The sequence below is a fragment of the Aethina tumida genome, chromosome 2 (genome assembly GCF_024364675.1).
Source record: "Aethina tumida isolate Nest 87 chromosome 2, icAetTumi1.1, whole genome shotgun sequence".
Classification (NCBI taxonomy): Eukaryota; Metazoa; Arthropoda; class Insecta; order Coleoptera; family Nitidulidae; genus Aethina; species Aethina tumida.
The window spans coordinates 1,615,040-1,640,503 of record NC_065436.1 but is presented as its reverse complement, the minus strand read 5'-3'; the positions used below and the strand labels follow the sequence as shown (position 1 = coordinate 1,640,503).

General features: G+C 31.0%; 3 protein-coding genes across 15 annotated transcripts; 2 read left to right on the top strand and 1 right to left on the bottom strand.

The window, feature by feature from the left end:
• The first annotated feature begins 134 nt into the window (after positions 1 to 134).
• LOC109604895 (serine/threonine-protein kinase N) lies at positions 135 to 24,334 on the top strand. Of its 3 annotated transcripts, XM_020021443.2 has the most exons (14): positions 135 to 675; positions 7,598 to 7,928; positions 10,366 to 10,589; positions 10,956 to 11,174; positions 18,849 to 19,339; positions 19,396 to 19,561; positions 20,681 to 20,869; positions 21,265 to 21,465; positions 21,674 to 21,832; positions 22,310 to 22,431; positions 22,511 to 23,099; positions 23,159 to 23,266; positions 23,323 to 23,463; positions 23,525 to 24,334. In XM_020021443.2, exons 1-14 carry the CDS (start codon positions 637 to 639, stop codon positions 23,666 to 23,668), a joined length of 3,123 nt encoding a protein of 1,040 aa, XP_019877002.1. In that variant the 5' UTR covers positions 135 to 636; the 3' UTR covers positions 23,669 to 24,334. The 3 variants fall into 3 exon arrangements, with proteins under 3 accessions (XP_019877002.1, XP_019877003.1, XP_049819015.1); XM_020021444.2 differs by lacking the exon at positions 21,674 to 21,832; XM_049963058.1 differs by lacking the exons at positions 21,265 to 21,465; positions 21,674 to 21,832.
• Positions 13,235 to 18,581, top strand: LOC109604897 (uncharacterized). 11 transcript variants are annotated; one of them, XM_049963064.1, is made up of 5 exons: positions 13,235 to 13,460; positions 15,622 to 16,019; positions 16,078 to 16,354; positions 16,405 to 16,714; positions 16,870 to 18,581. In XM_049963064.1, exons 2-5 carry the CDS (start codon positions 15,686 to 15,688, stop codon positions 18,358 to 18,360), a joined length of 2,412 nt encoding a protein of 803 aa, XP_049819021.1. In that variant the 5' UTR covers positions 13,235 to 13,460; positions 15,622 to 15,685; the 3' UTR covers positions 18,361 to 18,581. The 11 variants fall into 11 exon arrangements, with proteins under 11 accessions (XP_049819021.1, XP_019877008.2, XP_049819022.1 ...); XM_020021449.2 differs by having other exon boundaries at positions 15,614 to 16,019; XM_049963065.1 differs by having other exon boundaries at positions 13,235 to 13,469.
• On the bottom strand, positions 24,204 to 25,407 carry LOC109604903 (uncharacterized). Its single transcript, XM_020021457.2, has 4 exons — positions 25,265 to 25,407; positions 25,136 to 25,214; positions 24,910 to 25,081; positions 24,204 to 24,572 (listed from the first exon to the last, which is right to left on the bottom strand). The coding sequence occupies exons 1-4, from the start codon at positions 25,277 to 25,279 to the stop codon at positions 24,362 to 24,364; spliced, it is 477 nt and encodes a 158-aa protein (XP_019877016.1). The 5' UTR covers positions 25,280 to 25,407; the 3' UTR covers positions 24,204 to 24,361.
• Positions 25,408 to 25,464: the final 57 nt, after the last annotated feature.

Sequence of the window (25,464 nt, the reverse complement as noted above, 5' to 3'; positions counted from 1 at the left end):
TCTTGGTTAAAATATTAATTTATTTTAAAGAATAAAAAATAAAAATGTATTTTCTGAGTACCCGCCACTGATTTATTTTGACACCAATTAAAAGACGTAAATAATATACATATATTATTTATTATATCCTCCTTGTTTCGATAAATATTGTGAAAAATTTATTTTTTGGAACTGTCCATTAATACATAAATTGGAAGAATGTCCCAGAAAAAAAGTCGACCGCGAATAGAAAAGTAAACACAGTGATGAAGATAAGAAAGAGCCCAGCATCCGAAGCAGGAATGACAGATGCGATTCGCGCATGTTTGCGTCCTTGTCGGGCCCGCGCAATCCACCTGTTGTGTCTCGGTCTCATCGGGTCCGCGTGGACCAATCGCGACGGCGCAGCGCGCCAGTCGTCCGTGTGCCGGCAAAGCAGTGCGCGCTGTAATGTGATCCACCGTGTGTGTGTGCGAAGTCTCGTGGCGGATTTTCACCTAATCGGGAACAATTCGTTCGCACGTATCGTCGTTGTTGTGCGCCCGTTCGTTTTGTGTACAGACGCGATTGCGGACATGGACGCTGCGTCCGTTTGAGTCGGCACGTTCGGGATAACGAGGAGTTTTTGTTGTTTGGTTGTGTTGATACTGATTCAAGATGGCCGACCCTTATTATCCGTGTCCGGATAATTACCAGGTAACTGCATCTCGTACGTAGTTGTGCGGACGGGCTTTCGTCTCGCCACAAATTCAATATGTTGCTGATTTTTGCTGCGACTTTTCGTGCCCGTGCGACCGTTACGTACGTACGTTTGGTCGACGGACAAAACAGGTTATTAACAAATTGTTGAACTTGTCTGAACCCAGTTTTTCATTATTGTAACGGACTTTTTTTCGTCCCGACCACATTTTTGCGTTCGTAGGGGTTCGTCTGTTCACTACCGTTCTAATCTCCGCATTTTTGCCTAAACCACTTAAAAATCAACTTATAACTCAATTAACAGCAGTCAAAGTTAAAGGGACAGAAACGTCAAAAATGACAACTAACTAAAACTGTTATTTACAACTGGCAAATTACATAAACTTGAGTATTATCTCATTCATACCGACAGCAACAAATTGCTTGACTAAATAATTGAGTTTTTGCCAATTAAACAATAAACCAACCACAAAAACACAAATATTTTCGTCTGGAATTATTGTTCACCTGTTGATTTGTGCGCAAGCCCTTTGCTGTTGGGGTAGAAACCCCTGAGTCACGGACAGTGCGAGACCGACTGTCCGCATAAGAAGTGCACAATGCCAAAACTGAAACTGGGATTGTCTAAAAAGAGCAACAAATTCGACGTGAGTAATGCGAAATTGTTATAATAAATGGTTGTTTTGTAAAAGTTTGTACAGTGACTGAGATAGGTGAGACGAAAATTGTTTTTGTAGACCCAGCCTTGGGTACGTTTGGTTGGTTTGTTTTTGTGTGTGACATTACGGTTTTGAACTATTTTTAAACAAATTATTTTTAACCTATTAAAAAATGCAACACATTCTCTTAACGGTCGATCTTGATTTATTTCGATTCGATTTTTGTCTGGGTTTGTTATTTATTAATATCTGTTGCGGCATAACAACTTAAATAAATGATAAAATTGTGTATGTAAATGTAAATTGTTAAAAGAACATATTCAAATATAAATAAATGAAAGTTATCCCGTGATAAATTCAGAAATTATACCAAAAAATATCAACAGATAAAATTAATCATGATGAATGATAAATTAATTAAAATTTAAATTTAAAGTACTGATATTAAACAAAATAAAAAATTTGAAAAATGATAATAAAGGAGAAATAAGTAATAATCTGGAAAATCTACAAAATATATGGAAAAAATATTGAATATTGTAATAAACAATTCTAAAAAAGAAATAATAAATAAAAAATATGATAAATGATAAAACAATAGAAATTAATCTAAATAAGTAATAAAGGATTTAAATGTCACACATTTAAACAAATTTTCTAATGATCTGGAAAATTTTTCAAAAAATGAAAAAAATGATGAATTTTAATAAAATATAAATAAAATTAGTTTAAGTTAGTGTTAAAATTTAGGATAATTAAATCAATCATTAAAAAATACTGCTGTAAATTATTAAAATTGAAAAAATATGTTAAAAATAACAAAATGAAGGAAAAATAAATATTTACAAACAAGAAATATTGTGGTAATCATGGAAATTGTATCAAAAATTATATATTCAATTTATTATCTAATAAATTTTTTAAAGTAATTATTAATAAAGTTGGAAACTAATAAATTAAACCAGATAAACAATAAAATATTTAAAAATCAGACTTTTAAACAAATTTCCTGATAATATTGAAATTTCTACACAAAAAAATGGAAAAAATCTGAAAACTAAAAATATTTAAATCTTAAAATTAAACCAATATAAATGTTAAAATTCAGGACAATTAAATTAAAAAATGCTGCTGTAAATTATTAAAGATGAAAAAATATATTAAAAATGACAAATGAAAATAAAAATTTACAAACAAGAAATATTCTGTTAATAATGGAAATTGTACCAAAATTTATATATTCAATTTATTATCTAATAAATTTTTTGAAATAATTATTAATAAAGTTGGAAATTAATAAATTAATCCAGATAAATAATAAAATATTTATAAATCTGACTTTTAAACAAATTTCCTGATAATATTGAAACTTCTACACAAAGAAATGAAAAAAATCTGAAAAATTGTAATAAAATATATTTAATTCTTAAAATTAAATCAATATAAAAGTTAAAATTCAGGACAATTAAATCGAATATTAAAAAATGCAGCTATAAATTATTAAAGATGAAAAAATATATTAAAAATTGGCAAAATGAGGGAAAAATAAATATTTACAAACAGGAAATATTCTGTTGTATATTTTGTATAATTTGTTTGAAATAATTATTAGTAAAGTTGGAAATTAACAAATTAATCCAAGTAATAATGATTTAAAAATCACACTTTTAAAAAAATTTCCTGATAATATTGAAATTTCTATACAAAAAATTGAAAAAATCTGAAAAATTATAATAAAAAATATTTAAATTAAGGAAAAAAATTAATTTTGATAAATTAATAATAATTTTTGTAAATCATAAAAAATAAACAAAAAAGATGATAGTGATTAATAATAATTTACAAATTAAAAATATTTTAGTAAATATGAAATTTTTTATATAGATAATAATAAATAAGCAAATTTAATTCATATTAAAAAACTCTCAAAAATTAAATTATGAACCTAAATAAAATTGTTGGAATATTGTTAAAAATTTGAAAAATTAAAGTAAATAATTATTAATAATGTTGTATATCATCACAGAAATATATTAAAAAGTGATGACATAAAAATTTAAAAATAAAAAATATTTTAGAAGGTAATTTAAAAATAATAAAAATAATTGATATATTAAAAATATTGTCAAATAATTTGATAAAATGAAGTAAACAATTAATAATGTAAAAAAGAAGAGTAAATTAATTAATGGTGGAGGAAAAGTAGAATTTTACATGTTAAAAATATTATGGTAAGGGTGCAAATTGTAACATTAAAATAATTATTAAAATTATTATTGATAAATAATAAAAAAATCCTGAAAATCAAGTAAAATTTTTTGAGCTGAACAAAATTGGAAATACTGCCAAAACTAAGTAAATAAAAAACGAAATAAAAGTAGACAGACATTCTTAGTTTACATTAGCATAAATTTCTTCCAGTGAATGGTCCCTGGACAAAACAAACCCACGAAAATTACACAATAAACTTCTCCGTACAATAAAACCGTGGTTAATTCATTTGGGCTCGTCTTCCGCATCCTAATTTAAATCGTCGCTGATTGTATAAGTAGTAGGTTGCCCGTCTTTTTATTCCCGTTTCGTTTTTATTCTTTGTTGCTATTATTTTAACTGGACAATTGTCTCCGGTTAACGAGTCGAGGGGGCTCCGTCTATTTGCGCATTCGCCTCTTTATTGTCTACGGTATCTTATCTCCGAATTATTTATCTCTGATCAACGTTAAACATTCGATTAAAAGTCGGACGTCGGATTGTTTCCACCAGTCAATAATAATGGAAGTGATGCGACGTTTGGGCTGCGCCTACGGCGACCTTTACGAAGTGAGTTGTTTGTTTTTTCGGAAACGATGGTTCGTGGAAGTTGTGTGTTTGTGCAGTAAATCCGTTGGTCGGGTCTATTTTAATAATCCGTTTTGGTTTGGAGGCTTCTCCCACAATTTTACGTTTCCCACAAAGTAACGTTGTTAATTGAAGGCGTTATTCTCATTCTCACCGACCGGTTGCATTGTCCATTGCGCCCCATTCACATCGGTTTTATTGTTCCGGTGGTTCGTGTGCGTTTTTCGATTGCGTCGACCGTAAATGTTGAAGACTGATTAATTTTTATTGTGATTCATGGTCCTGATAATGCTGTTTGTTTATGCGATGTTTGATTTTTAGTTTTGGGTATTGTTTCAGGCTTGTTGTTTGATATTTGTGGTTGAATGAACTTGGACGGACTTTAAATATAATGTGATTGTTTAATTTGGATGTGTAAACATTTTAAATGGTGCAACTTACTAAAATTTACGAATGTTAACTTGATAAAAGTTAATAAACTATGAAAAAATTATCAATGATAATATTGTGGATTAAAAATCTGACAAAATTAACACAAATAGTATTTAAAAAAATAATTAAAAACCAACGTAATAAATCAAAGTTCAGATTTTCTAATAATATTGGATATTGTAACTTGAAGGACTGTTAAAAATCATAAAAATTAAAATGTAATTATTTGCTGTAGTTAAAAATTAAAATTAAAATTGATAAAAGTAAAAATTTAATTTAACTTGGAAGTTTTAACATAAAAAAATAATGAATTTAATTAATTTAATTAATATTATTAGTATACAAATATAAATAAATTTGTTATAAACGTGAAATTGTAGGATTATTATTTAAAAAATAATAAAAAAATATGTTAAAAATATATAAAATAAAGAAAAAATAAAAATAAAATAAAAATTTATAAATATCCTGTAAACGTAGTTTAAGTTTAATTGATTGATTTAATTAATATTTTTTAATGACAAAATAAAAATATATTTTACAAAATATTCTGTAATAAAATCATTATTTTTAAATTACTAAAACAATTTAAATAATCCCAAAAGATCTGGAAAATAAAAATAAGTAATTGTTTATTAATAATGTTACAAATGATTAATTAAAAATGTATAAAAAATTAAGATAAAATGAAGGAAAATATGCTGCTAAATCTGGAAACAGCAATATAAAAAATTAAAAATGATTAAAAGAATTAAAAATTCTAAAAAATCTGTAAAATTAAAATAAATAATTGATTATTTTTTACTAAAGTTATAAATAAATATAATAAAAGTATTCTGTAAAAGTGGAGATTTTAACATAAAAAACAATAAACAAAATTAATAAATATTTTTAAGATAAAATAATTTTAAAAAGTCTCAAACTTAAATAAATTAATTAAAAAATAAATACTAATAATATTGTAAATGATTAAATGTGAATAAAAAAATGATATGAAAATAAAAGGGAAACAAAAATTTACAAATAAAAAATATTTTCCCAAACTTGAAAACTGTAATATTAAAAAAATAATAAATAAAATCTTTATTTTTAAATGATAAAAATATTAAAAATAAAAAATCTGGTAAATTAAAATAATCAACTTATAAATTAAGTTTTAAATTAATAAAAAGGAAGAGAAAAATTATAAAATGATGAAAAAATAAAAATTTACAAATAAAAATATTCTGTAAAATTGGGAAATTTAAAATAAAAACAATAAACAAAATTAATAAACTTTTTTAAGATAAAATATTTAAAATATCTTCAAATGTAAATAAATAATAAAGTGACAAAAGTGAACTTATTGACTTATTAATTAGAAAATAAATATTATTAATATTGTAAATGATCAAAAATGAATAAAAAATGATAAAATGAAGGAAAAACTAAAATTTACAATTAAAAAATATTTTGCCTAACTTGGAAATTGTAATTTAAAAATAGTAACAAATAAAATCTTTATTTTTAAATAAAAAATCAGAAAAATTAAAGTAATCAATTAATTATTAATAATGTTGTAAGTGATTATTAAAAAGGAAGAGAAATATTATAAGACCAATAAACATAAAAAACAATACATAAAATTAATAAACATATTTAAGATAAATGAATCTTCAAATTTAAATAAATAATAAAGTAATAAATGTGGAATTATTGACTTATTTATTAAAAAATAAATATAATCTTTATTTCTAAATGATAAAAGTATTAAAATTAAAAAATCATTAATAATGTAATAAATGATTAAAAAGAAAGGAAAAAATTATAATAAAAATAAAAATTTGTAAATTTTAGGAAAACTAATAAATATTTTATAATTAATATCTTATATTAATATTTTATAATAATATAATAAATTGTTGGATTATTGATTAAAAATAAATAATAATGTTCTAAATGATAAAAAAAATGAAGAAAAAATATATAAAACGGAGAAAAAATAAAAATTTCTATTTTTAAATGATAAATAAAGAAATAATTTTTAAAAAAATATAGAAAATTAAATAATTGCTGTTAAAAATTATTAAAAATCAAGACTAAATAAGTAAAATAAATGTAAATTAGAATAAGTTATAAAAATTTAAAAAACCTGAATATTAAAAAAGTGTTTTTTCTAACACTATTATTAATTTGAAATATTGTTAAAAATTAAAAATTAAACAAATATGGAAACTTAAATAAAAATATGTATAGAAAAATATAAAAAATATATATTTTTTAATATTTATAATTTATAGTTCTTCAGTATGTTTTTCTTCAACAAATAATAAGATTTATTGTATGTATTTGTTTAAATTTCTGTTTTTTAAACTTATATAATAAATAATTTTTAAGAATTTTAATCAACTTTTTTTTATTTCTTTCCTGAGTATTCATTTTTAATTTTACAATTAATTAATATTTTCATTAAATTTAAAAAACAATAAAAAAATGAGACTAAACTAGTTTGATCAATAAATAAATTAGTAAAATTTGTTTTTTAAATGTACCAAAATTAAATCATTAACAAATAACATTGTAAATTGTTAAAAATGAAAATAAACAAAATAAATGTATTAAAAAATCCCTGAGTATAATTACTAGAAAATTTTTAACGTTGCAAATATTTTAAAGAGATGCTAAAAATCATAAAACAAGTTCTTGGCATAGTGTTTTAACGTAAAAAGTATCTTAAAATCGCACCGCTGATTAAATTTATTATTCAATCAACCTAAAGTTGTTCACGCCAAAAAAGTCGTGTAAAATGAGAATATAATTAGAATACCTACGGCATAATTAACGAACTAACGATATTTTCAATGAAAACAGGTGTTTTCAATTAACGCACGTACGGTGTTGCAACATCGAACGTTCTCCTGAGTGGGAACGTATTAGGAACACGTGAATCACAATCAATCAAACACACATACAACAGTACAGTACTCATTGTCGTTTTATTCTATGTGCAGGTCGAATACATAAAACACCCGGTCCTGTACGAGCTGTCCCACAAGTACGGCATCCAGACGGACAACTGCAACGAGCTGCAGCTGCACGTCAAGCTGGAGGAGCTCAAGGACATCATCAAGAAGGAGATCAGGCGCGAGCTGAAGATCAAGGAGGGCGCCGAGAAGCTGAAGGAGGCGTCGACCGACAGGAAGTCGCTCAGCCATGTCGCCACGCAGATCAAGAACTCCAACTGGAAGCTCACCGAGCTCAAGAACGAGCTCAGCGAGCTCGAGTCGCAGATCATCCTGTCGCAGGGCCAGACCACGCCGACCACGCCCTCCATCAACGGAGGTGATTGTTGTTTAGCTTGCGTAACACGCGGATTATTCGATCACACGACGTGATCGAACTCGTACAAATCGCATCGAAGCCGTACCAGCAATTTAAATCCATTTTCCTTTTGTGATTGATACAGGGATATTTTACAGTTTGACCCTTCTCTATTATTTTATTTGAATAGAAATTTCATTCATTATTTATTTAAACATAATTTGAAAGATTATATTAATTTAATTTTAATATTTTTTACTTTTTTTCAAAAAATATATATTTTTTATTTACTTTTTTTTAATTTCATTGGTTAATTTTAATTTTTAAACCTCAATATTTTAAAAATATAAATTGAGAGCTTTATTTTTATACATTTTATTGTTAATTTTAAGTTCATTTTTAATTTTTTTTATTAATTTAATTTATTAATTATTTTATTTTTAATTTAATTGATTATTTTTAATGTTTAAGCTTATTTTTTCTTTTTTTAATTAATTTAATTAATTTTATAAATTTAAATTGGCAATTTAATAATTTTTAATATAATTGATTTAAATTTAATATTTTACATTTATTTAGTTCAATTACTTTTTTAAGCTTGTTTTTTTTTTATTTTTAATTATTTAAATTATTTGAAATTTTATTTTATTTAGTTTAATTGTTAATTTTTGAAACTTTTTTTTTTAATTTTTAGAAATTAAGATTTTTATTTTATTGGTTATTTTGAATTTTACGCTTAATATTTTTAAATTTCTTTAGTTAAAGTAATTTTTTAAACTTAATTTTTAAATTATTATAAATTTAAATCAATAATTTTATTAACTTTTTAATTTTATCGGTTATTTTTAATTTTTAATCGAAATTTTTCATCTTTTAGTTTTTATAAATTAATAATATTATTTGTTTTTTAAATTTTTAAGCATAATTTTATGAATTTAAATGAACAATTTAATATTTTTAAAGTTAATTGATTTATTTTTAATATTTTTACAGATATTTAGTTAAATTAAATTTATTAAGCTTAATTTTTATTAAATTTTATAAATTTAAATTAATTTTATTATTATTTTTTTAATTTAATTAGTTAATTTTAATTTTTGAAGCTTAATTATTTAAATTAATGTTCCATTTTATAAATTTAAATTAATAATCTTTGTATTTTGTTAATTTTATTTATTATTTTTAAATTTTCAAGTTTAATTTTATAAATTTAAACTGACAATTAAATAATTTTAAATTTAATTGATTTATTTTTATTTTTTTTACATTTATTTAATTAAATTATATTGCTTAATTTTTTTAAATTTTATAAATTTATATTAATTTTATTATTATTTTTTTCAAGTTTGTAAATGTTTAATTTTGGGAACTTAAATTTTTAAGTAATTAATATTAGTTTTTTAAATTTTATTAATTTAAATTAACATTTTTTTAGGTTTGTTCAATTTTTTAAATATAAATGGTTATATTAAATTTTTAAATTATTATTATATTTTTTTAATATTTTCATATTTAATTTTATTTTATTTTTATTTTTTTAATATTTTTTATTGTAATTTTTTTTTATTTATTTATTTAAAAACGCTCAATTTTTTAATTTTTACAAATTTAAATTAATTATTTTATTATTTTTTAAGCTTAATTAAATTTTTAAAATCTTATAAAATTAATTCAATTACTCTTTTTTTTAATTTTATTATTTATTTTTTATTATTATTATTATTGATTTTTTATTATTTTTTAAATTTTTAGGCTTAAATTTAGTTTTATAAATTGAACAGTTTAATAAATCTAAACAAATAATCTTATGACTTAATTGGTCATTTTAATTTATTAATTAATTTTTTGATATTTTATGTGTTATAATTGTTAATTTTAACTTTTGTAAATTGGAATTAATAATTTTATTATTTTTTTAATTAAAATGGATACTTTTAATATTAATTTTTTATATTTTTAAGCTTTATTTTTTAATTTTTATACATTTAAAGTAACAATTATTGTTCAATTTAATTGAACATTGTCATTTTTTTAAATTTTATTAATTTAAAATAATTATTTATAGTCTCAGAAAGAAAAAATCAAAAGTACTCTTACAAATTTTATTTAACATTAAACAATTACACTGTACAAACGTGTCTGTTTCAACTGGTTATATAAATAAACAGCGGAAAAGCAGACAATGTCGTTCCCCTTTAAAACAGATCCGTAACTTGATGTTAGTCAACTGAGGCGACAATGCGACTTGTTGTTTAATAACGTCGACAAGATTAGATACATTGTAACGAGTGAAGGACGGAAATTTCACTCCCAAAGTATCCGTTCGAAATGTGTCAGTAGCCAAATCAGATTGTTTCACTTATCGTTATTAATTAAACAAACAATCGTTACGTGCAAACACAGTTTCAATGCAATATGATATAACATGTAACGTGATCGTGTTATTTATTTATTTTAGATTCGCTACAACGAGCATCACTGGAGGAACACAACAATGAAAAGTACAACTTGAGCCTCAAGAATCTGGAGAGGCAGCTCAACATTGAATTGAAAGTCAAACAGGGCGCCGAAAATATGATACAAAGCATCACTGGCAAAGATAAAAAGTTACAAACTGAAGCTCAACAAATGCTCAAGGACTCTAAGAAAAAAATAGAATATTTAAAGATGAAAATCACTAAAGTAAGTGGTTTAAGGTTTTTAACCATCATGGTTTGTTGTTGATGATAATAAATAAATAACTTAACTTTATTATGGTATTAAATTACTTTATATGATTAATATTTATGAATAATGCTAATACAAGTGCAATAAAAATCTTGTTATTTAAATATAGTCATTTATTCATTTTATATCTTGTATCTTTCAGATTACATACAAACTCATTGTTTGTACATACTGATAATATTTTTGCATTTTAAATTGAAACTAGTTATTTCCAAGATTAGAAATATTTTACTATTTAATTTACTTCGTAAAATATGATTAATAAAATAATTAAATAAGTTCTATTTAAAGCAGAAAATTTAATATAATGAATTGTTTTAGATGAAGCATGATATTAGCTCAAAACAGCGTGGCTCAATGCACGACCTGACCTCAAACGGTGGAAGCCACCCTCCCGGTGAGCCGTCCCTGGAAGACCGGATTGAGGAGCTGAAACATCGGCTGCGGATCGAGGGGGCGGTGGTCGAAGGGGCGAAGAACGTCATCAAATTATTGTCGAACGGGACGCGCGAGAAGAGCGACAAAAAGGCCCTGTCCGAGGTGAGTAATTTGATTGTTACCGACGTTTTATTGTACTGCTGGATCAAACTGGAGTGATTAATGTTTAAATTGAAGAGTATAATCTTAAGTGCAATAATTTTCAACCTACGTTTTATCTTGACAAAATCTGGAGTAAATATTGATAAACAAGTTTAATTAAGATTATATATTTTTTTAATATAATCTGTTACTTCCATTTTAATAAACCTTACTATATTTAAAGTATTAGTAGAACAAGTAAAATTTGATAAATTTTGATTATTCAATTAATTTTAATAATTTCTTAAATAATAATTTTCAAATAAAATTGAAAATATTTGTTTTTAATATTTTCTTTTGTCTTGAACCATTTTTAATTTTTAACAGTTTTATGAAATTTATTATTTTATAAATTTACGTAAATTGAATTGTTTTTTTTTTTAATATTCCTAATTTATAATAAAATATTTTATTATTAAATTGGTTACTTTAATATTCAGGAATATTTATTTATCCATACATTATTTTGAATGTTTTATTTTATTCAAAATTACTAAATTATGATTTTTTATTTAATTTTTATTAAGTAATTTTCTGTTTTATCATCAAATATATTTGTTCTTAATATTTAGGATAAAAATTGTATCTTAAACTTAATTTAAAAGATTTATTTTATTTATTCTTTAAATTATTTAAGTTTTTCTGATTTTTTATTTACTTTTTATTAAGAAATTTTCTGTTTTATCATTAAATATATTTTTTCTTAATATTCAGAATAAAAATTATACCTTAATATTTCTAAAACTATCTAATAAATTGTATTAACTTAATTTATAAGATTTATTTTGTTTATTCTTTAAATTATTTAAGTTTTCCTGGTTTTTTATTTACTTTTTATTAAATAATTGTCTGTTTTGTCTTTAAATATATTTTTCCTTAATATTCAGGATAAAAAATGTACCTTAATATTTCTAAAATTATCTAATAAATTGTTTTAACTAAACTAAATTTATTTTATTTGTTCTTAAAGAAAAATCTAAAAAATTAAAGACATTTGTTAATGTTAATACAAAAATGTTGAAAACGTGAAAAAATTTACAGAATTTTCAGTTCAGAAAAGTAGATTTTATGCAGAAGTGCTGAAATTTTAAAAAGGTGCCAATTTTACTCCAAAATTAGAATTATTTTATAACAAATTTATTTAATAAATGTAATTTTTTAAATAGAAATCCAAAAAATTAAAGACATTTGTTAATATTAATACAAAAATGATGAAAACGTGAAAAATTTCACAGAATTTTCAGTTCAGAAAAGTAAATTTTATGCAGAAGTGCTGAAATTTTAAAAAGGTGCCAATTTTACTCCAAAATTGGTATTATTTTATAACAAAATTAGTTAATAAATGTCATTTTTAAAGAAAAATTCAAAAAATTAGACATTTGTTAATATTAATATTCAAAATTGTACCTTTCCTCGTTTTTTATTTACTTTATATTAAGTAAGTTACTGTTTTCATTAAATATATCTTTTCTTAATACTCAGGATAAAAAAATGTACCTTAATCTTTCTAAAAGTATCTAATAAAACATATTAACTTAATTTATAATATTTATTTTGTTTATTCTTTAAATTATTGAAGTTTTCCTGGTTTTTTATTTATTTTTTAAATTATTTTAATTTTTTACTTATTTCTTTTTAATTTTAAAAATATATTTGTTTTAATTTTAATATTTTTTATACTTTTTTAAGATAATTAAAAGTAGTAATATTTTTTTCTAAAATTATAAAAAAATTAATTAATTTGAGTCTGATAAGGAAAGCAGTTTATTTTAGAAAATAATTGTTCAGTACAAATAATAAGTCATACTATTTGTCAGAGGATTCCCCTAAAAAAAATAGAAATTATTATTATTTTTCTATTAAATATGTCCCGTGACTTATTTTTAAGTAATAATCAATCAAAATGCAAACGACATGCCTCTAAGCTAATTAGCAGCGGCGTACGTGTCGTCCGGCACTTTTGAATTGCGCCGCCTCCTTAGGCGAGGAAACGCGTGTGCTGGTCCCGAAAACCGCACGCGGAAAATAGTTGATGACCGGTGCCAAGTGCGGATAGTTCGTCGTCGAATCGCTCTCTCTGCACAACGTGTGTCGGTGTGCGTGTTGTGCTGCCGTTCCTCCACAGTTTCCGTGTGCACCACCTTAGTGCAGTGTTGTATTAGTGAGTGTGTGCTGCAGAGGCTTCGCCCGAGGGGGTTGCAAAGCTGAGGGGGAGTGCTAGAAGCGGCGGCCAGCTGATTCGAAAATGTAACGCAGGTGGGACGGGCACCACCGCGACGACGACGACGACGACGACGACGGCGAAACGGTGTCATTCAGGCCGACGTCGCGTTTAAAATTAGACCAAGCGCTATTTCGGTTGAGGCCCGATAGCCCGATCGATGGTCCAACCGACAGCGGGTCGTGGTTCCCTCGAAGAAACACACTTTAACTTTCGCAATTGGACCCGAAAATAAGACGGTGGCGCATTCCTGGGTTTCGTAATGGGTGCGCACCTGTATTAATATTGGTAACGTTCACGTGGTGACGTGGGAATTAAATGTAACGTGCCCGACCTTCTATAGGTTTTCCTCGGTTTTGTTGGCACCGTTCGCCGTTTTCTTGGATACGGTTTTCGCTTTGTTTCGTCGAGGGAAACTACGATCTAATTTGTGGTTTTCAAGTGTGACCGTTCATTCATTCATTTTTATATTTCATTTTACATGCGTGATTTTAATGGTCAGATAAGTTATCAATATTTCATGATGTTTATCTATTGAATTGGATTTTTCTGTGGTATAAATTTTTTACGATTAAATATAAGTATGCGGTGGGACAAAAATAACTGACTAATTTAAGCACATTCAAACAAGTTGGCAGTAAACAATATTCAACATCTGGTTTGAAAATTAAAAAAATCTAGATAATGTTGTCTCAGAATAAATAAATTCGACGTTTTTCCTTTGTTCTCAGTCAGTACAGACCCCCTTATTATTTAATATAATTAAATTAAATAACATATTATTCATAAAATATGATTTAATCAAAATGTACATTAAATTTTATTAAAAATTGTGAAAAAAGCTGAGAATTATAACATTTTAATACAAAATTATGAAAATTTTATTAATAATTCTAAGCTAAGAGATGAAAATTTAGCTAAGAAATATTAATTTTTAAAGGAAAGTAAAGAATATTTGAGAATTTTTTAATATAAAAATGTGTAAATTCTTACAAATGTAATGGAAACATCAAAAATTGTCAATTGTTGTTAAAAAATATAGAAATTTCACTACAAATTCAACTAAGAAATGTTACTTTTTAAAGAGAAAATTGTTAATATTAAGACAAAACTGATTAGAAAGATAAAATTTACACTGTAAAGCTGAAATTTTAAAAAGGTGCCAATTTTATTCCAAAATTGGAATTATTTTATAATAAATTTAGTTAATAAATGTCAATTTTTAAAGAGAAATCTAAAAAATTGAAAGACATTTGTTAATATTAATACAAAAATGTTGAAAACGTGAAAAATTTCACAGAATTTTCAGTTCAGAAAAGTAAATTTTATGTAGAAGTGCTGAAATTTTAAAAAGGTGTCAATTTTACTCCAAAATTGGAATTATTTTAATAACGAATTTAGTTATTAAATGTCATTTTTTAAAGGGAAATTCAAAAAATTAAAGACATTTGTTAATATTAATACAAAAATGATGAAAACGTGAAAAACTTTACAGAATTTTCAGTTCAGAAGAGTAAATTTTATGCAGAAGTGCTGAAATTTTTAAAAGGTGCCAATTTTACTTCGAAATTGGAATTATTTTATAACAAGTTTAGTTAATAAATGTCATTTTTTTAAAGAGAAATCCAAAAAATTGAAAAACATTTGTTAATATTAATACTAAAATGATGATAACGTGGAAAATTTCACAGAATTTTCAGTTCAGAAAAGTAAATTTTATACAGAATTGCAGAAATTTTAAAAAGGTGCCAATTTTACTCCAAAATTGGAATTATTTTGTAACAAATTTTGTTAATAAATATCAATTTTTAAAGAGAAATCTAAAAAATTAAAGACATTTGTTAATATTATTACAAAAATGGTGAAAACCTGAAAAATTTACAGAATTGTCAGTTCAAAAACTAAATATTGACACAGAATTATTGAAATTTAATTATGAAAATAGTTTTTGGCTTACAATTAATCATAATAAAAATATTTATTGTTTAATCAACATTTAAATATTTTCTTTGCCTCCTAAACAGGAATTTGTTTAAATATTTACAACCTGTTCCTGTTTTTTATTAATTAAAATATCAGAATTAATAAAATTATTAGTTGTCTCTACATTAAATATTTATTTTTACAATAGACATTCAATTTCGCATTCATCGGTCACACTTTAAAACCCAAATCACAGTGTATCAGTGCCAGTGGATCCCCCGAACCCGCAAATAATAAAAAACAAAAGAGACCAGCATAAAATGCAAAGATGTACGGCGACAAACCGCCCCCGAACGAGCCGCAACAGTGGTCGGTGCACGCCGAATTCACAATCTCCCATCCGGGCGCCACCGACCCGGACAACGTGCCGCGCACCCACACCGAACGCAACGAGGACGGCGTCCGCATGACGTACACGTGGACACCACCACCGGCCCCGCCGCCCTGGACCAGCCCGCCGCCTTCGGCGTCCGCCAGCAAGAGCTCCATAGAGAGCGGCGACCGTCCGGTGCGGTACGGCTACCAGAAGGGCAATCTGTTCTTCACGTCGACGCCGCCCTCGAAGCGGTACCGTGAGGGTCTACTCACCGAGAGGATTGCTGGTGAGGATCCACGAGTTACTTGAGAGTTTGCCAGTTGGGTAACTGAGTGGGGTTTTAGGTACGGGAATCCAAGATTCCTCCGGCTACGGCAGCGACCTGCTCTCCCCCAACTCGTTGGCCAGTGGCAGCCTGCCGCGGCCGATCCTGCCGTACAATCGCAAGTGCCGCAGCACCTGCAACATCACCCTAACGACCAACCAAACCAACCAACCGGCCTCCAATCCCTCGTCCGTCTGCGGACGCACCCAAAGCCTGAGGTGCCAGACGCCAACTGCCAAGTGCGACCATCAGGAGAACTATTACGGGTGCGGCGACCCCTGGTGTCACCACTTGAGGTGAAGCTGCGGTAACGCAATGAAACAATCAAAGCAATGAACTGTTTTAGATACGGGGACGAGTTGTCGTGTCCGGGACGTTGTTCTCCGGTAATGGAGGCGTGCGAGAGCTGCATCAGTGGCTCCACACAGAAGCTGCCGACCAGAGCTAGCACTTTCTCCACACCGGTGCAGAGGGAGCTGTCGAAGAGGGATGCGTGCGTGCAAACGACTGAAATGATTGACAAGTGCACGTCGCCGTTCCTCAAGATGGGTTACGAGGGTGGCAAAAGGAAGTACACGAGGCACAGAACGGAGCCTATACACAGTCGAAGGCATTCCCCTGGTGTGTACACACCTGATAGTTTGGACTCTTCTCAGGTACTGGAACTAGGGTCAAATGGACCCCGAGTTTGACAAGAGGCAGAATTTTACTTTACAACAATTATTAATTGTACAAAATTCTGATCCTTGGCGAATTCAGTGTCCTTTGATACCGATTTATTAAATTATTATTATATATTTTACTATTTTAGCACATTTCCGGACTGTCAAAGTCGAAATCACTCCGCAAATTGACGGCAACACAACCCGAAAACCTGTCCGACCACTCAAAAGCAAGTGACTCGAGTAAAAAGCCTCGCACCGTGCACATCGACGTCTATTGCACCGGAACAGAACTGGAATCCGGTGACAGCTTGTCCGAATCGGAGAACGACACCGCCTCCACCCCACAAACTGTGTTCGAGTCGGGCAAAGTGTGTGTGACTCACAAAAAGGCCAACGAGGATGACCTGCCGTTCCGTTTACAAAAACAGTCCAGCAGGGACATCAACAAGCTGGTGGAGGAGAGTAAGCAGGTATCCGATGATGAAAGTGTGTCCTATCCGTCGAAGATCAGCTCCTATTCGACCATCAGAGACTTTTCCTCGAGCATTTCCAGCGTCCCTAAATCGTGGACCGACTATTCGAGTTCAAGAATGACGGTGCCCGACGATTGTGATTCAATCGCCAACACCTCGTGGAAGGACACGTTTTCTGACGTCGATAGTTTGTTGCAAAGTCGCTCCAGCATTGCCCAAACTGATAGTTATGACCTGCTGAACAGGAGGCTGTACAACTCCAACAGCATCGACGAAACACCCGAGTTTGAGGGCAAGAAGTTCTTGGACACGCCCAGTGCCACCAGCCTCCAATACAGTGACAGTTTTGAGTACGCCAATTCGGAGGACAAGTTGCGAATTAAAAAGATGGAGGACTTGTGGAAGAATAAGGCGCAGCACAACAAACAGTGGAAGTCGCCGCAGACTGAAAGGAAGAACTTGTTGGCCCAGCAGAAAAAAATGCAGGATTACATCGCCAACAAGCTGAAAACTGCCAAGAAGTGGGACTCCAGAGACAGCGACTCTGATGGCAGCGACGACTCCGTTAAAGGTTGGACGTTTGTTAAGGGCCAAGACGTCGAGAAGTCTGGCAGCTTTCGGCTGAATCCTCAGGAACCTACTAAGCCTGCGATACCAGCACAATATTTTGCCCCTGTTTGTCCTTTGGCCCCTGAGGTGCCGAAGCTACAACACACACAAGAACCGGAGCCACATAAACTGCAACAACTAGCCCCGCCCCAATTAGACCCGGAACCACCGCAGACTGAAACTAAAGTATGTGATAATCCTCCGTCTCCCAACACGAAACACCTCATGCAACGCATGAGCCTGGACCCGACGTTGCGCACCCCCTTCGCCCTGTTCCCGGGCTTCTACACGGAGCAACGCTACATCGCCAACCGGTTCGGGACGGTGGTGAACGTGCTGCGCAAGCCCGGCCACCACATCGGCCCGGCCAAGAACCCGGACTGCACCTGCGAACACTGCACGAGACACTTCGAGAGTCTGGGCAGGTTCAGGACCAGATCGGTGGGGGACTCGCCCACCTTCCAGGCGCCCAACTGGAAGGCGCAGTTCAAAAGGGACGTCAAGTCGACGGATCGCACCGTCGAATCGCCCGCCGTTATGTACACGGATTTTTAGATGTTGTTCATGGTTTATATGTTGTTTTCGTTGTGCGATGATTATCGATGACTGCTTAATTTAGTTTTTTATATATAAATACGAATAAACGACTGGTTTTTTACGAAGAGGTAAATTGATGGACGTTTTCTGCAATGTTTGGTTGGTTTCTAATGCTGTTATTGTTTGAGTTAACATAATAACAAGAGGAAGCTTGTTGATAATAAAAGTATTCCACCTGAGATGTCTTGTTTTATTTAAATTTTAAGCTTTTATTAATATGAATTTATTCAGTGGTTCAATTAAATAAAGCTTTGTTCAGTATTTGTAGTAAAAATAAGAAAATAAATTCCAGAACTGCAATTTAATTATTTATTCTAATGAATATCTAATATACAACAAGCTTATTAGCTAAAAACATAAAGTTATTAAGAGTCTGATTCAGTGGCACAATAAAATAATGTAATCAACGTAGAAGACGTGTTTTTTATTGAGTGAAACGTTCGCAGGCGATGGAGAGCCAACGCGCCAGCAGCGAGAAGCTGGACCTGCTGCGCAAGTCGCTGGAGCTGCGCAAACAGGAGCTGCCCGCCGACTCGCCCATCGCCATCCAACTGAAGGAGGAGCTGACGCATGCGCAGTCGCTCAGCCCGACGCCCGTCCACTACACCAGCCTGCAGCCGTTCCGCGACAGGCCGCACGGCGGCAAGTCGCCCTCGTACTCGTCGTCGATGAGCCGCTGCGCCGCCGTCACCGGTACGCTGGAGGTGCGGCTGATGGGCTGTCAGGATTTGCTGGAGGACGTGCCGGGCCGGTCGAAGCGCGACGGCGACTCGAACGTCAGCAGTCCGATGGACTTGAAGTTCTTCAAGAAGGGCTCGCGCAGCTATATTGTGAAGGAGGAGGCCAGCGACGAGATTATGGCGGTGTTGAAGCTCGACAACACGACCGTGGGACAGACCAATTGGAAGCCGTGCTCGCAGCAGGCCTGGGATCAGAGGTAAACCGTTTTTCACTTCTCCATAACTTGAACCGGTTATAATAAATGTATTTTAGGTTTTCAATTGATTTGGACAAGTCGAGGGAATTGGAGATCGGGGTTTATTGGAAAGATTACCGTTCGTTGTGCGGTGTTAAGTTCCTGAAACTCGAGGAATTCATAGACGATGACCGACACGGCATGGTTCTGCATCTGGAGCCGCAAGGTCTTCTCTTTGCAGAAGTAAATATTCTATTTAAACATATTTTGTTACTTTACATCGTTTTTGTCACTAATAATGTACTTGTAGGCAAATATTCCCATAAATAATAGTAAAAAATACTAATTTTTTGGTAATCCAGTATTTTGTTAGACTTTAATGGAGTAAATACGAAAAATAAATATGAATTTAAAGACAAGGTCAATTAAAATATGAAATTTCAACTAAGGAAAGTCAAATTTTACTGAAATTCTAGCAAAAAAATATAAATTTTAAGCAGACATTCTCAAAAAGTATTAAATTAAATAACAATATTCATCATATTCCCCGAAAAATGTAGAAAAGTCAATTTTTAAACAAAAAAGACTAAGACTTCTAAATATTCTGCTAAAAAATATAAAATAAGTATAAAAATTATCAAAATTTTCAAATTTAATGAAATTTTTTATCAAATTTTTAGAAACTTATTGAAATTTATCAAATTTACGTCAGTAATGGTGTCAGTCATCTTATATTTTTCAAGAAACTATTTAAAAAATCAATTTTTATACCAAATTCAAAAAATTCAGTTAAAATGAGTTAATTTTTACTCAAAAAATTTAGGAAATTCCATAAAAATGTATAAGCTTCAAGTTTTATTTTAGTTTTTGTGAAATTTCAAGAAGAAAATCAAAAAAATTAAATATTTATACATAAATCCTGAAAATTTCCAAAATTCATGTAAGAAAACTCAATTTTTAATGCTGATGATTCCAAAAAATGTCAATTTTTGTATAAAATCAGAGAAAATTTGCTAAAAACATAAATATAAGACAATTCAGCTAGAAACATTAATAAAAGCCATATTCAAAAGAAAATTTAAGCTATAATAATTTAATTCAAGTTGTTTTATTTACTGAATATGATTTTTTTTATCAACAAATGTTTGTTTTATATTTTAAAAAATATATTACTTGGACAGGCTAATCTGGTACACATTTTTAGAAATATTTTCTTTTAGATATTTTGTAGAACTAAACAAATTTACCATTAATAAATTTTACTGACTAAATATGACTCTGTTTTCGAGAATATTTGCCTATAAATATATTTTACGTGAGTGAAAAAGAGGAAAACTATAGTTGTTTTTCTGTCCTATCCAGATCAAATTTTTAAACCCGATGATATCGAAACGCCCCAAGCTGCAGCGACAGAAGCGTATATTCAAACAAGGTTTGCCCAGAGCGAAGCAGATGAACATAAACATCGTTACGTGGGGCAGGTGGATGAAACAGTCCAATCGTGTGCCCAGCAGGCCCAATCTTGCTCAAACACCCAACGAAACAGTCAACGTGAGTTACTGTCCTAAAGATGAGGACACCATTAAAATTAGTATTGTTAGCGTTTGCTTTTCGTGTTTGAATTGTGTCCGATATTGTGTCAGGGATGTTGAACAAAAGTTAAATTAAACAAAAAATAATTATCATATCTGTCCTGGAGATTAGATTAAAACTAATTCTTCTTTACCTGGGAACAATTATGATTCTTGGGTTTAGGACAAAACTCGACAAATTTAACGGCAGATTAAGGTAAAATTCGTTCATTTCTAGACATAAATCTGATAGAAACCCTTCTAATGTTCACCCATTGAATTGTGCTCATTGGTGACCAACATCCCTGCCTTATATATCATTAAGTTTGTCCCTTGTGTAAACGTGCCGTGTTTTCTGTTCCGCCGCCCCCGCAGTTAGACATGGCGGACGACAAGCCGGAGACGCCGGGCGAGGCGCCCGACCCGCAGCTGTGCGGCCTCGGCGGCCAGCGTCCCCTGTCGCTCGTGATCGGCGACGTGACGCCGTTGCCCACGGCACCTACGCCACCGCCACCTGTCGCCCAAAAGAGGATGTCGATCACGCCGCCGCCCCTGCCGCCCAGGCTCGACCCCGAGGTAACACGATCGGTTTAGGGTTTCTAATTAATTTGGTGGGATAAAACACGGTAACTCTAATAAAATAATTTCCGGTGACTGAGTTTAATTAACAACGTACTTACAACAACGTCCAACTGTGTTACTGTGTTTTTTCGTACGTTCCACCACCACGAGTTTATGATGTAACTGTGGCGGATAGAGGGAGAAAGAATGTGTTGTCTTGCAGAGTGCCGCACTGAAGGAGTTTGATTTCTTGGAGGACCAGGACGTGTCGCGTCCGGGGCCTCTGATAATACCCACCGCACCCTCTACACCCTCTACAATTCCCCCTGAACTGTTGGTTCCGCCTAGTCCCCAGCCCGTAATCGAATTTCCAGACGACGAGGTACTTTTCGGTCTCTATTACTCGACTGGTTTTTTTATTTGTGTTCTGCTTTGTGCATGCATGTATTTTTTGTTTTTATTTTTCGCCGTTACGTTTCTCCGCTTTTTCTTTGTCAAAGCATGGTTTTATTTAGACAACAAATCTTATATGTTATTGTAAATTGTACCTACACTCAGTAACATAGTAAATTGAGCACATAGATCCTGATTTTGATGGTTTAATCAAAATCATCAAAGATGAGTGAGCAAATGATTCAATAATGGATCTATGTGTCCTTTTAACAAATATATACACCAGATTTACACTTGCGCATGGTTTTATAGATATCAAACAGGTTTATTCTTGTACATACTTAGTAACTAACTGTTTTAATTCTTTTAACATCACTAACTCTATCGATCAAACATTTTTGAGCTTTCGTGCGCATTTTGGAGTCTCCCATTTTTGATTATTTGTGTTAAAACGATGGTGTTGCAGCCGGTGTTCGAAGAGAACGTGATCCGCAGACCCATGATAAGAGAGATTGGAAGTCACAGGGACAGTGCTTACGAATCGAAGAGACACTCTCAATACACCGGAATGAGCATCGACAATTTCAGGTAATTAAATTCATTTTTAATAAGTAAATTCTGGACAAATTGTTTAAATATAATCGGGTAAATTAAATGTTTTTTCCAGATTGATCAGCGTGCTGGGCCGCGGCCACTTCGGCAAAGTGATCCTGTCCGAGTATCGCAATACGGGCGAGTATTTCGCCATAAAGGCCCTCAAGAAAGGCGACATAATCGCCCGCGACGAGGTCGAATCGTTGCTGAGCGAGAAGCGCATCTTCGAAGTGGCCAACAGCATACGCCACCCGTTCCTCGTCAACCTGTTCGCCTGCTTCCAAACGGACGCGCACGTCTGCTTCGTGATGGAGTACGCGGCCGGCGGCGATCTGATGATGCACATCCACGCGGACGTGTTCACCGAACAGCGGGCCGTGTTCTACGCGGCCTGCGTCGTCCTCGGTCTACAGTACCTGCACGAGAACAAGATCATCTACCGCGACCTGAAGCTCGACAATCTTCTGCTGGACACCGAGGGCTACGTGAAGATTGCCGATTTCGGTCTGTGTAAGGAGGGCATGGGTTTCGGCGATCGCACCGGCACGTTCTGCGGCACGCCCGAGTTCCTCGCGCCCGAGGTGCTCACCGAGACCTCGTACACGAGGGCGGTCGACTGGTGGGGCTTGGGCGTCTTGATTTTCGAGATGCTCGTCGGAGAGGTGCGTAAATTCTACACACCACACCGCCAGAACTTTAATGCGTTTATTTATTGTTGCAGTCACCGTTCCCAGGAGACGACGAAGAGGAGGTGTTTGATTCGATCGTGAACGACGAAGTCCGCTACCCCAGATTCCTGTCGTTGGAGTCCATAGCGATTATGAGAAGGGTAAGCTCCAACTAACCCGCATTAAGCACAACTAATATGTCTTGTTCCACCCCCAGTTATTGCGTAAAAACCCGGAGAGGCGTCTAGGCTCGAGTGAGAGGGACGCGGAAGACGTCAAGAAGCAGGCATTCTTCCGGGAGATACTGTGGGACGAGCTGTTGCACCGCAGAGTGCCGCCACCATTTGTGCCAAGTGTTGTAAGTTATTACCTCCAATTAGGTGGACGCAGTGTCTTTAAAACTGGTTAAACCGTTGCAGAGTTCGTTCGAGGATGTGAGCAACTTCGACGAGGAGTTCACGTCCGAGAGGCCGCAATTGACGCCGCCGAAGGAGCCGCGACCGTTGACCAGCCACGACCAGAACCTGTTCAGGGACTTCACGTACATGGCGGACTGGTGCTGACACAGCTAGACTCTTTTTGTTTTTTCTTGACGGGATTTTCAACTACTATTATTAATTTTTATTATTGATTGATTATTATCGAAACATGAACAAATTCAATGCTGTATAGTTTTAAGATCTCATTATCGAGGAAATCATTTTATTTTAGCAAATGTTTATATTTTTATAACGGCGAGATTTCCGGTTTTCTAATTGAATTGTTGAAGATGTTTAACTACTATTTATTTAATTTATAGAATCTTATTTAGTATTACAATTCTTGACAGTTGTATTTTGTTGTATAAATATTTTATTTGATAATTGTTAAAACTGATGATTATTTTTATCTATTGTGCTTTGCAATTGCTCTTCCATATTTCAATAATATCACAATAGTAAGACTGTAAATTTTAAGTTATATAAGATGAAAATATGTGGTTTGTGGAAGTGCCTGTTTTAAGTGATTATTAGCTTGTTGTAAATAGTTACTAACATTAAATTCGTATTAATATTTTTTGAATATATTTATATACATATACAATACTGAGAAAGCTCATTCTGTGAAAGATGTATTGATGAAATCATCGTTCGTAATACAATATATATTTACATCATAACATGTATCAACTGATTATTATTAATATTTATATTTTACATCACTAAATATTAAAAATTGTTTTTCTGAAACTGGTTTCACTTATTTTAACCCCCAAATCACTTCTTAGATTTTGTACTTAAGCACACTGGCATTCCAAACATTGCTGCCTGCTCCAAGTTATTCTGGTGCTTCTTTAGTTCTGCGTTGATTATTTCATGCTTATCTTCTTTTAAGTGCTTGGCCTCAGTATCTGTCATTTCAGACAATCCATCAGATATTTGGTAATAAACGCACGTTGAATCTGGACTAACAAATACCAAATAAACCCTAAAAATTTAAGTAAATATCAGAACAAATATATAGATTATCCTACTTTATAATATTTAAACCAATCTATAGTACTAAATTTGATGAAATGGGACTTATTAAATCAAATTGAGTTGGTAATTATTAATTATTTTGATGGTTGGCTCAAATTGTTGAGTTTTAATTTAATTTTTGATCTTTTAAACTGTTCTTAAGGTAAAATTCGACTAAAAATTAATTATCAAATCCTGTCACCGCAGATTTCAATTATATTTAGCTTTTCATTAAGACAAATGTGGTTAAAATACAATATTTGATTCAGATTCATAGTCATACTGTTAAAATATAATTAAGTTACCTAGAGTAATTATTATGCTGCTGAATTATTTGCTGCATTTGCATAAAATCAAAAGTTTTACTAACTGGTGAAGGTACAAAGCATTCCTTGGGGCCAGATTTTGTTTTAGATCCAGTTACAAAAGGACCAGATTCTGATTTATACTCATAGGTCACGTCCCAGTACTTTTTTACTAAAAATGAAACTTATTTCAGAAATTACTATAAGTTAATAGTAATTTACGTACATTCACACAATTCTAGGTAAACTTGGGAAGTAATTACAGCTTCTAATTGGGAACATCCAGTTTTGAGTATGTCTTTAATCTGTAAATGTAAACATTAAACATGCAACAATGAAAAATGTTAAAACACACCAGAGAGTCACTCATTGTCTTATGAAACGAATAAACAATAACTATACGTATTTAAGCTGTTAAATGTAATAAATAAACATATTTTTAGTTTAGTTATAAGTCCTCAATTTATAGGTTAGTTTTATGTTTATACAGTCTGGCCAACATAACAGTTTGAATTCATCAACAAATATTTTTAACCTTTCTTTATTGTTATTGTT